This window comes from Tenrec ecaudatus, chromosome 14, assembly GCF_050624435.1.
Source record: "Tenrec ecaudatus isolate mTenEca1 chromosome 14, mTenEca1.hap1, whole genome shotgun sequence".
Taxonomy (NCBI): Eukaryota; Metazoa; Chordata; class Mammalia; order Afrosoricida; family Tenrecidae; genus Tenrec; species Tenrec ecaudatus.
Genome location: NC_134543.1, coordinates 39960446 through 39972312, shown reverse-complemented (window position 1 = coordinate 39972312; position 11867 = coordinate 39960446). Strand labels below are relative to the sequence as shown.

The window sequence follows — 11867 nt, the reverse complement described above, 5'->3', positions numbered from 1 at the left end:
GAGGCAGCCGCCCCTGTGGTTGGAAATAGTCTTTATTTTGTAAACATCTGTGTTTAAAATAGATGAACCCTGCTCACAATTCATATAATGGACCCGAGACGCAGTACCCCAAGTTCACCCATCACAGGGAGAGGGTGGGGCTCAGGAGCGGTGGGCCTGGGGGCTGCTCGGCATCTCCCGAAGCAGGGGCAGAGGGGGTGGGGCGTGAACAAGCCGAGTCCGAGGCCAGACCCCAGGCCACCTAATGGACTGGAGAAGTTGATGGGCGAGGGGCCAATTCTAGTGGCTACTTAAGTGTAGCTGTACCCCCAAACCCCAACTCTTCTGCTCCCATCCCTTTCCCCGGCTACAGCCCTTGTGGCTAGGACTAATGAATCCATCGAGTCCCAAGCCCTGCTTTTCTTCCAGAACCCCATGGGCACAGTACAAATAAGAGCCCCTCTTTCCTGAGGGGGGTAGGGAAAAGGCAGTCATGTTCTGCCCGATCTTCAGGGAAAGCCGCACTGTTACCCCGAGGGCTGGAGCCAATGTCCAAGAGATCTTCCCAGGACTGAAGGGCAGCATCCCCAGCCTTCCCAGTGCCACGTGTGATGCTGCAGACTTCTTGGTACCAAGGTCCTCAAAGAGGCCTCCTCAGCCACAGGCATGGCTTCATTCTAAAGTGTCAGCTAGGTTTCACCTTAGCTAACTATGTGTAACTATTCTTAGGTTCTTCTCCCTTCCACTACACTAACCTGTTCTGTTCCTAAATCCTGAGTTGCCATCTCTCGCTGGCTGCTTCCTGGGTGAAGGACAGGAGGAGAGGTCTGCCGGGTTTTGTCCTGGCCTGTTTGGGAGGAGTAGGAGGGATTCCTTGAGATGGGTGTGCCCTAGATGTTGGTCCTAAGTTGATGGATGCTCCATGCCCATTCCCCACCCCAGCCACAGGCGGCATCTGAGTGAGCCTCTGCACTTTGCTCCTCCCACCTTGTGGGTAGGTTTGGGGAGGGACTCTAGGAAGGGTGGTAATCAGCTTCTTCCTCCTTCGCCTTCCATCCACTCTTGGGCGCCACGGATTTAAAGGAACTCCTTCCTGAAACAGAGGACTGGTGGAGGGAGCCCTTTGCCCTCCACCTGGAGCCACCGGGCAGCCGGCTCACACCCGCCGCTCAATGGAGAGGGGCAAGGTGAGCACTGCTATCTCGAAGCACCAAGCACTTCTCCCTAAGACCTTCTCTCGTTCGTCCCTGCCCTTGCCTGACACACGCTGAGTCCCAGGAGAACCTTGAGAACGGAAGGCTAGGGTCCTGGGCCATGCTCTTCTCCCATAAGCAATGAAAGATGGAGCCCAGCAGGTCTTGCTGCAGCTGCACCTCCCCCTGGTCTGCTAAGTGCTGCCCTGGCCGGCTCTCGCTGGTTCTGAACCTGATGTAGGAGCTGGCCCAAAGGCTTGCCCTCCAGGACAGACCTGGGGCTGGCCAGCATCCTGGCCCCGGGCTCTACATGCCCCAACGGTGCCCTCAGGTCCTGATCCACAGCTTTAAATTCAAGAGCCCAGGCGGAGAGAAATTGTGTCCACACTGCACGGGAGGTAGAGAATGGGGTGACTTTGATCCTTGCCACCCCTCACCATTCGTTTTTGTTTTATTTTTCCCTTCTCTGTAGCAACTGCCTCTACACTCAGTTCTCCCAAAGAGGCAGACAGGCAGGCAAGGCCAAAGCTTGGGCTGGGGAGCTGGTGGAGGTAGGACAGCCCTAGGTGGGAGGCTCCCCACTTTGGTGTTTCCTCCTGACTTTGATGTTCTGCTTTCGCCAGATCCTTAGTGAGGCCCATGCCCAAGTAAGGAATGGCAGGGGAGTGGGAAAATGGGGGGGAGCAGCACCCTTTGGCTGTGGCCCACCCACAAAACTGGGGGGGGGTTAATCCTCCTGGAGCAGAGGACACGGGACTTCCCCCGCAGGCCTGGGCCCCCTCCCTTGGACAGGGTGAAGGAAGGAAAGAAGCTGCATGATGCCAGCAGCCACACAGCGGGACACAGAGGGATGGGGCTCTGATACACACCACGAAGCGAAGCGGGAGAGAAAAAGCAGAGACAAAATGCACGGAGGGTGGAGGTGCCTCAAGGCGGCCTCGACCCCAGAAATGGCCATTGTCTGGGGAGTCCAAGCTCGCAGCCCTTGGTCCCTGTCAGCGCAGGCTGGTGACAGGGGAACAGGCTAAAGGACACCACTCCAGGGAGGGTAGGTGGGGGGCAAGGCTGCTCAGAACGAAAGCAGAGCTGCTGCTCAGGGCGCCAGGCAGGGAGGAGGAGCAACTACTGGTATTCAACAGGGTCATCCAAGGGGAGGACAGCAGTGGGGCAGGGCCCCGGCTCCCGTGACTGCCACGGGCCTCCTGAGGGAAAAGGGGGGCCGTGAAGGGTGCCCCGCACAGGACCCTCAGCACCAGCAGCTTTTGGAAGAGTTTGCTGGGCCTTCAGGTCTGCCCTCGTTCTCCTCTGGCTCTGTCAGCGCCAGCTCGTTGCCTGCCCGGGTCTGGAGACTATCCAGCTCCTTCCGGTGGGCCTGCAGCACCAGCTCCGTCAGACGCGTGAAAGACTGGGAAAGCAGGGCGCCCACTGGTCAGCCTCAGCCCCTCTCCTCTGGCCTGACACCCGCCCCAAGGGGGGAGGCCCCATCTGCTGCTCCCCTCCTCCTGCCACCCCACCCTGCTAGGTCCAGTCCCAGAGACCGGACAGCTGGTCGCCAGCGAGCTCACCTCTTTAATGTTGAGGTTGGTGCAGGCACTTGTTTCGTAGAAGTCCATGCCGTACTCTCTAGCCAGCTGCAAGAGGAGAGCATTTCTGAAAGGGAGTGGGTCCCACCACAGCACTCCCCACAGCATCTGGCACATTCTTCAGCCATCGCTCGCCCTCAGACCAGGCTGTGCCATGGTGGGTAAGTTCTTGGGCTAGACTGAGCGCTCCTTCCCAGGCCTGGACCAGCAAAGAATGTGAGAAAGTGCTCCAACCTTATAAGACCCCCACCCGCAAGATACCCCTCCACGTGCCCATGATGCATACCATGCATTGGGACGCAGAGACACTGAATTAACTGGCATCTTCATGACAAACATGTGCTTGGCAGCCAGAGGCCCAGCATTGGATACCAGGCTGCCACTGCCTTGCCACACGACCTTGGACAACTTCTTTATTCTCAGTAAAGCCTGTTTCATCCCTTGATAAATGGGAATGAGAGTCTTATCTGTCATCCAAGGTTGTGGAATGACAATAGAACTGTTACTAAAAAATAATAATAATACAAGGGAGAAGGAAATGTTCTACAACCGACTGTGACTATGACTATACAACTTTCTTGAAACGATTGAACTACTGAATTGGATGATATGTGGAGGAAGTGTCAATAACTGTTAAAAAAAAAAAGGTTGTGGATGATTAAGGACCATGTGTGTAAAGGTCCTTGCTTAGCACCGTGCCAGCCGTTCAGTGCTCAGTCAACACTCTTGCAGTGGGGTTGGCCTCTCCTTTCAGGTTGTTCGGGAATGGCCATGCATTATAGTCTAATGTCAGCAAGAAACGCTTTATGCCGAGGTGCTAGTGGAATGCTATAACCTGAAGGAGGCCAGGAAAGATCTGGAGGGCCTGGCATGAATAGACGACTCTTATCCTCGAAACATCCACCTTTCTTTCTGTTCTCTCGGAGGATGGGGCTCCAGTCGGCTTGAAAGCTCCCTCAACATCATGTTCCGACCCTTTACTCCCACAGTCTCTCCAACCTGGAAGCCTTCACCTGCCCTCACTTCCCTTCCTCCCTTTTAACAGGTAAGGAAGGAGGAATGGGAGTATACAGGGGGCAGGGGCGTAGAGGACAGTTTTCCTGACTGTAAAATGGTCTCTGTATCTGGATGAGGACTGTAGGGAAGAAGCCGACCACCGGGAGGGTGATGTCTTACACATAGGATACTCCTGCTCTGGGGGATGTGGGCCCAGAAGAGTTGATGTCTAAGAGGTCTGTGGACCCCAAACTGCTGTCCTGAAGGGCAAGAGACAAACCCTCCAAGGAAGGCAGGTTATCCAGAGCCTTGGGAGACTAGGGGAAGCACAGGAGGGCCTGAGTATGCCCAGGGGACGAACGGCAGCCTGGGTCTGTTCTCAGAAACAGCCCTGGGTGTGCAGCCAGAGGCCCAAGGATGGGTTCAGCCAGTGCAGCCTCATGCCCACTTACCTGCTGCCCTTGCTCTCTTCCCACTTGCCGTTTCTGCTCTTCGTCAGCCTTATTCCCTATGAGGATCTTCTGGACACCTTCCGGGGCATACTAGGGATGAAGGATAGGTAGAACTACTCCTGAGGGCTGCTCTCTCCATCACACAGTCTACACATGTCTCCCAACCTGCACCAAGTCTAGCATCCTTGGGATAGAACAAACTGACTGATGTAGGCCCCATGCTGAGCCCAGAGGGCCTGGAAGGATATTGCCTGGGCAGCCAGCTTAGGGTAGGACACACTCTGGCTAGAATTTGGGGCTTTCGTGGGCTGGACAATGGGTGTCAGAACTGGGAAGGACGTTGGGCTTAGCCTAAGCCCTCATTCTACAGAAAGGAACTGGAGCTCGAGAGAGTTTGAGTGGTTGTCTGTGGTTACGTGACAGCTCCACAGCTAGCACCCCAGGCCCTCCCTGCCCTTTGCCCTGAGATTCCAGAGAAGAAGCCATCCACAGGGTGGGTCTCGGAACTGACTCATTTCTGGGGAAGAACTCTGACGGATGGAGCAGGGGGATGTGGCAGTCTTGGCTTGTGCCCCAGGTCTTACTTACCCCATGATAAGTCTTCGTCCAAGGGGCCTCAGAGGGCGGGAAGGCGAAGTTTCCTGGTAGCATTTACTTGCCAACCCTGAGGACTTCAGCCCTTGCCATCTGGCCCTCTCCCTGCCTTCCCCTCCAAAGGCCCTTGTCCTCACCCTGTCAGTGAGGTGGGTCTCCTACCTCATCCACATCACTGACCCACTTCATGATGTGCTGGTAGGAGCGCTCGCTGCTAATGTCGTAGACTAAAAAAATTCCCTGAGGGAGAAACAAAGAGGGAGATGCGGGAGAAACCACACACACACACACACACAATGGGGATGTGGTACCGCCAATGCTGGGTCCCACACCCTGCCCATGACCTCAGCTTCCTATGAGGTTTCCCCAGCACCCTGAGCAGACCTTCAAAGCACCAGCTTCCGAGGCCCATAACGGAGCTCCCATGCTTTGGCTCATGGGAGGGGGTGAAAGTTGGAAGGGTGGGGGTGGGGGTGGGGTTGACAGGGGACCTGCCTACAGTGAATAATTGAAGGTTGAGCAGTCTGTGACCATGGCAATCGCCCCCCCGGCCCTCACAGGGCCTCCTCCCCAGCAGGCCACCTGAAAGGCCTACTTTGAGGATCTATAGCACAAAGACCTCAGAACAGGTGGCGGCATCCGCGCTGATCCCGGAAGATGGTGGCTCACCTGGGCCCGGCGATAGTACTGCTTTGTGATGGTCTGATACCTCTCCTGCCCCGCTGTGTCCCTGCGGGAGAGAGCCAGTCCCTCAGAGGAGCGGGAGCTGGGGAGACCCTGTGCACTTTCAGGAAAAACTAGGGCGCTGCAGGGGACAAAGCAGTGGTACTCTGACCCCTAAAGGAGCCCACGCATGCCTGGGCCAGCAGGAGAGAGGCCAGCTATCGCCTCGGGCACTGCCAAAGGCCCACGGGGCCTTACTCCTTCCTGATAACAACAGCTGGACCAGGAGCTGTGCCCTTGACGGGGCCATAAGCAATTGTCCAGAATTTGGCCACTGGGGTCAGACATGGCTTCGTGCGGGGCTGCCCCCGAAGGTAGTGCCCCTACCATTGTGGCACTGAGGGTCAGCTCCTAATGCTGGTAAAGGCAGTGCTTGGGGCCTTCAGGCCAGAGAGCCACAGTGGCCCCCTGTGGCTACTCGGGGAAACTGCACTGGGCAGCTTTGCCGCATCCCTGAGGGCCCACCAGAAAGCAGGGCCTGCCCCTCCCCTCCCTCCCACCTGATTCTAAGACAAAGCCACAGTGGTTCGTGTGCTGGTTCCTTCTAATGCCTGCTTCTTGGTGGCTTTGGGTCAATCCCATAAAGTTTCTTAGAAATGAGTTGACATAGAGCAGGAGGCAGCCTTTGGAGCTTTCTCTCCATCAGAGAGGCGGCCATTCGCCCAGAGGCAGCTCTCCCTGGTAGAGTGGGCAAGGTGCAGCCCCGGGTCTTCCCCTCCACCCCGCTCACCAGATCTGGATCCGCACTTTGATGCCGTCTACCTCTATGGTCTTCATCTTGAAGTCGACCCCTGGGGAAGGGGGAAAGCCAGGCCATTAGGAAGGGTGTGGTCAGAACAATGCAGAGAATGGAACATCTCAGCCCAAGGCACTCACATTGAAAGGGATTTCCCCTTAGTTTAGCAGCTCCTGTCCACCTCCAGTAGGAGGCCCTGTTATTTAGACCAAAGAGCAAGGCGTGGGGGTCAGACCTTAGGCATCTAACTCACAGCTGCTGTGACTATGAGAATGAGGCTTCTCTGAGCCTCTAGTGCAGCGGTTCTCAACCTGTGGGTCGCAACCCCTTTGGGGGTCAAATGACCCTTTCCCAGGTGTCGCCTGATTCATCACAGTAACAAAATGATAGTGATGAAGTAGCAACAAAAATAATTGTATGGTTGGGGGGTCACCACCACGTGAGGAATTGTCTGAAAGGGTCGTGGCATGAGGAAGGTTGAGAACCACTGCTCTAGTTCCTCGTCAGCAAAAGGGGGACACAGAGGGTTTTGTAGAGAAGACCAAATGAGGAATGGTGCCTAGCACACTCACTTGTAGCCCAGAACAGTGCCCAGTACAGAGTGGGTGCTTAGCGAGGGACGTGAAGAGGTATCGTTGGTGAAACCCAACCAGGGTCCTCAGACTCATCTGCCAAGGACTTAAGAGCGAAACGGCCACAAGACACAGAAAATCTGAGGGAGGTGGCAAACCAGCCTTGGGGAGGAACTGGTTTAGGAGGACTTTCTGATGTTCCCGCCAGCATCTCACAGGAGCTGGGACTGGGTGGGACGCTGAGTGACGGCAGAGATGAGGGGGTTGCTTTTACGATAACCCTCCTCCCCACGAGCTGGGCCCCGGCAGTGCTCCACGATTCCAGAGCCCCGGGAGCCAGTGGGAACACACGGTAAAGCATCACCAGGTTGCTTGACCCAGGCGACCCAAAGGGCCCACTGTTTCCAGCATCCCTGCGAGTCCACTTGTCACTAGGTCTTTGCCAAATGGAAATACATTTCCCTTTACTCATCCTGCCCCCCCCACCCCGCGTTCCACAAATGCAGAGATTAAATTTTCATCTCTCTCCGCACTCACCATTTAGACCAAATCAACATTTAATTAGAAAAGAGAGGGGAAAATATTCAGAAGAGATGACCTGAACCGCATAAACCATGTTGGTCATACATGAATCACTCTGCCTAGCCAAGCTGATTCAGAGCTCTCGGGCAGTACTTTTCCAAATGGGCACTAGCTGGCAGCCCTCCTCCTGTCCGCGAGGAGAGAGGGTGAGGAGGAGGAGGAGCTAAGAGCAAGAGAAGACTGCCCAATCTGGATGGGGGCACTGGCATGCTTGGTCTTGTGGTAGCTGAGGTGTTTTTATGGCAACTTGAAGATGTTTGAAAGTGTAAGGATGGAAGGCAACCTCCTTGGGGCGTGTGACCTCTTCAAACCCAGGGAAATTGGGAATCTCTCTTCTCACCTCCTTTGCCTTCCTGCTTCCTGGGACGCTGCCACTGACCCCGAGAGCTGCCGGAGCCCTGCTGTGTTTCCACAGACCTTGGATCCACACGACCCTGCATCCACCGGCCTGTGATATTCTTGCATTCTGTTCTCATTTCATGGGGCTCCGTGAGACTGAAGAGGGACTTACGGTCTTGAGTTGAACTGGGCTGGGATGCCTTCTTCATCTATAACCACGTCTTGATCTAAAGCTCTTTTTAATACATAAATGAGTGTCACCGGATTTGTTTCTCTAGCTCACCCAGCCTAACCCACTACCCAGTGGGCAGAGCAGCAAGCAGCAGAGAGGTTCAGACACAGGTTTCTTTGATGCCAGAGCCCGTGCTACCCCTGACTACACTATTTCTTGAAGGAAGGAGAAGAGAGTTATGTGCTCCCCAGACACAGAAGCCTTTAGCTATGCCTAGTTTCCTGCTTCCCAGTGGGAGAGGGCTTTCAACCACTAGGCGATGGAGGGAGAGGTGGAAACAGGCTGTGAGGAGCTCTGGAGGGAGGGCCATGCTTGACTCCTGCTCCCTCTGCTCTCACCTCTTAGCTGTGGGGCCAAGGACCAAAGTGGAGAATTCGGGGGTCTGACAGCACCCCACAAACCCCAGCACCTTGAAATTTAGGTCCTACTGGCCCCTCTATCAAATTTGCTTACAACGTCTCTGTAATGCTTCGATGTGGGCTACTTAAAGAGGGAGCTTCAAAAAGTTTGTGGGGGAAAACTCCATCACTTTCCCCCCCACAAACTTTTGGAAGCTCCCTCACCGACATGAAAGAGAATCCCTCCTCCGTGTCTTCTGGGGGGCTTACCTCCCAGCCCCGCCCCTCCCCTCCTAAATGAAAATATCTCCATGTGTTTTCAGTGAACACTCACCCAGCAAATCCGAATCCCACGTAACAATTTCTACACCATTAGTTCAATGACATCAGTCCCTTTCACTTTTTTTTAAATTAAAAAAAGTCACAGCCAAAGAATTTTCCAGTGGAACCAGCTGCTTCGACTCCCTGCTCCCCTGTCCGCTGTGCACAGTGGCCCCCACTAGCCTGTGCCCGCCTGTGTCCCCTTCCCTTTCCCTGCACGGCTCCTGGGGATTTTCCACTGCTGGGCACTGCAGGGCGACGTCAGAGAGCCGCTCTTACTCAGCTCCCTGCAGACTCACCTCGGCTGGGCCTTCGCAGCTGCTCGGAGGATTGTTGACATTTGTGTTCAATGCAAGCTCACATCCCCTCCAGCTGACGCCCTCACCCACCCACCTCATGTCTTCCGCCCAGTGCATCCCCTGCCCACCCATGATTTGAATGCCCTGTCCACGCCTTCCCTTGGAAGGCCTCCTCTTGCTTCCGAATCGGTCCCTGTTCTCTCTGCCCTCCCATTGCAGGCTTTTCTACTCAGACTGCCTGGGTGTTCTGGGTCTTCTCCTGGAAGAAGAGATGGTCTCTAACTCCATGCCCAGAAGTCCCCACAAAGCTTCTTCCTCAAAGGCCATCCTCTCGAGCTTTGAAGGGCCTGGCTAGGTCGAGGTGGATGCCTGTGATTGTGGGGTTGGCGCAGCCCATTGCATACACCGTGGGCCGCCAGGGGAAAACACACCTCTCGGCAAAAGTCCGGTCAGGATGCTCTTTAGAAACACAGGGCCGGATTGCATCTCGTCCTGCAGACGTGTCTTCAGGAGGGATCTGTCTCTGGACATCATGCTTGGGCAGCAGAGAAAGGGAAACCCTCACTCTGCGGGCTGATACAGTGGCAGAAACACTGGGGTCTAGAGCAGGAGCGATCGTGAGGAAAGGGCCGCACTGGGTAGGGCTTTGCTCTGTTGTAAACAGAGTCACGATGCATCAGAACTGACTGGGTGGCACTTAACAACCGCACAGAAAGCACATGGCATGTGCAGGAGGTGACTCTCCCACTCCTCCCTTCCTTCGACTGAATCAGGGCTTCCTGCGGAGCAGCCAAGAAAACCAAGCCAGAGAGGTGGCCTGGGTGACATAGTCTAGTCTTTCACTCAGGAGCCCTGGTAGTGCAGCAGATACGAGTTCAGCTGTGATCCGCCGGGTCAGCGGTTCGAAACCACCAGCAGCTCCATAGGAGAAAGATGGGGCTTTCTATTCCCATAAAGAGTTACAGCCTTGGAAACTGGGAGGGGCGGGTCCACCCTGTCCTAGAGGCCGACCGTGAGTCGGCACTGACTCGATGGCAGTGGGTTTTTGAGTTTGCAGTCTTTCTGCACGTTGCCGCAGGCAGGAACAGCATCCACACCATGAGAGGGGTGTGTGAGAAATGCAAATTCTCAGTCCCCCCACCGCAGACCTACCAAGTTGTATACACACTGAAGCTTGAGAACCACTAGCTCACCCCTCTCTGGGCAGGACCACCCCCGAGATTCATAGTCATAGTACAGTTCCTTCGCTGGGAACCGAAGAGCGCGCCCTTCTTAGGACTGTCCTATGAAGGGGCCTCATTATGAACACAGAGATTGAGTTACTCAGTCACGTTCCCACCTCCCAGAGCTGAGCCAGAAGGACACGCTGCTCACTCAGAGCTTACCTGGTGCTGACTCTTCACTCCGCCCTGCGAGTCTGTGGAACCCTATTGCTTTTCAGCCACACGTGGGCATATCCGCCCATGTGCCGATATCCCAAGGGGTCCAGAAGTGAGGAGGTGGGCGCACACGGAGCAAGCCGTCACCTACTCCCAGGGAACTCACTGAGACAGCTCATGATTCTCTTAAACCCAGATTCATCACCCTGGACACTGCCACCTTAGCCTGCATCCTAAAGTGCCCGCTTCTCTCCCGGGGACGCAGAAATACTCCGTTGTGAAGAAAACAAGCCAACCACCTCTACAGAGCTCCAGCAGAGGGTCTTAGAGACCTTGGGGGCACGGGGAGGGGAAAAAGGAAGACCAGGGCATCTCCCAAAGAAAGCAGCTCTTAGCTTTCTCGCCCTCCAGATGTGTCCATCACCGCCTCTGCCAAGCTCAGACTGCCCAGCCCAAAGGGCAGCTGGGCTCAGTGCAGTGTGTTTTTGTGTGAGGCGGGACTGGGAGAGACAGGGGACTCAAAGGAGGCCCAGCAGCGGGCTCCCTGGTGAGCTGAGCAACAGGTGTGCAGAGGTTGACTAAGCCCATCAAATTGGTTCCCCCGACAGGGCAGAGGGACTCGCTGGTTGGTCGTGAGAGCCGCCTGCAGCAGGCAGACGTTCAGAGAGGGGCAGAGATGCCTTAGGATGGCTAGCATGCTGGTGGGGGAGGTGGCGCCCAGGGCAGCGAGGGGCCCACACCGGACCTCAAATTCTGGGTCCGGCTTTTGGGAACCCTCACCACACAGCCCACTTTCCTGAGCGGAACCTAAGCCTGGGGGTGGCTTCGTGAGTCACAGCCTGACCACCCCCTCCTATTATAGCTCCAGCAGGCAGGCACGAAGCTTCACCTGTAGGAGCTGGGGGCGAAGATTCCTAAAAGAGCGTCTCCGGCTCCTTTATTTGTGTCTTCTAAAGGAGCCCTGACCGATGGTGTGGGGTTACACATCGGGCTGCGATCTGCCTGGTCAGCAGTTTGAAACTGCCAGCGGCTCCGTGGGAAGAGGCCAGGCTCTCTACTCCCGTAAACTGTCACCGTCTCAGAAACCCACAGAGGGTCGCTATGAGTCAGCATTGACCCGATGGCAGCAGGTTTAGGTGTTTAAGGAGCCCTGGTGGCACCGTGGTGTAGTGCTTACCTGCTAACTAGGAGGTGGGTGGTTTGAATCCACCCAGGGACCCTGCAGGAGGAAGAGCTGGCAATCTGCTTCTGTCAAGGTTACAGCTCAGAAAAGCCTATAGGGAGTTCCACCCTGGCACGTAGGGCCACTAGGGGTCAAAATGAGGCTCCACAGCACCTAGCACCCACAGCCCCGAACACAGTGCCTGAAACTCAACACTCATACAGACGCACCGTCGTCAAGTTAGCCCTGACTCAGTGACCCTGGAGGACGGGGCAGCACGGCCCCTGTGAGTTCCTGACCTCTAACTCTTCACAGAAGTAGAAAGCCCCACCTTGCTCCCAACGTGGTTTCAAACTGCTGACCTTACAGCGAGCAGCCTGCCTTGTA

General features: G+C 55.7%; 1 protein-coding gene across 1 annotated transcript in view; it reads right to left on the bottom strand.

Moving 5' to 3' along the window:
* The window catches only part of RAB15 (RAB15, member RAS oncogene family), a 30386-nt gene continuing 18519 nt past the window's right edge, over window positions 1-11867 (bottom strand). Inside the window, exons 2-7 of the mRNA XM_075531161.1 lie at window positions 6251-6311; window positions 5467-5527; window positions 4960-5037; window positions 4204-4293; window positions 2738-2803; window positions 1-2577 (exon numbers count right to left, since the gene is read on the bottom strand). Of these exons, the coding sequence (XP_075387276.1) occupies window positions 2419-2577; window positions 2738-2803; window positions 4204-4293; window positions 4960-5037; window positions 5467-5527; window positions 6251-6311 (515 nt within the window). The 3' untranslated portion in view covers window positions 1-2418. The remainder of the gene's footprint in view (window positions 2578-2737; window positions 2804-4203; window positions 4294-4959; window positions 5038-5466; window positions 5528-6250; window positions 6312-11867) is intronic.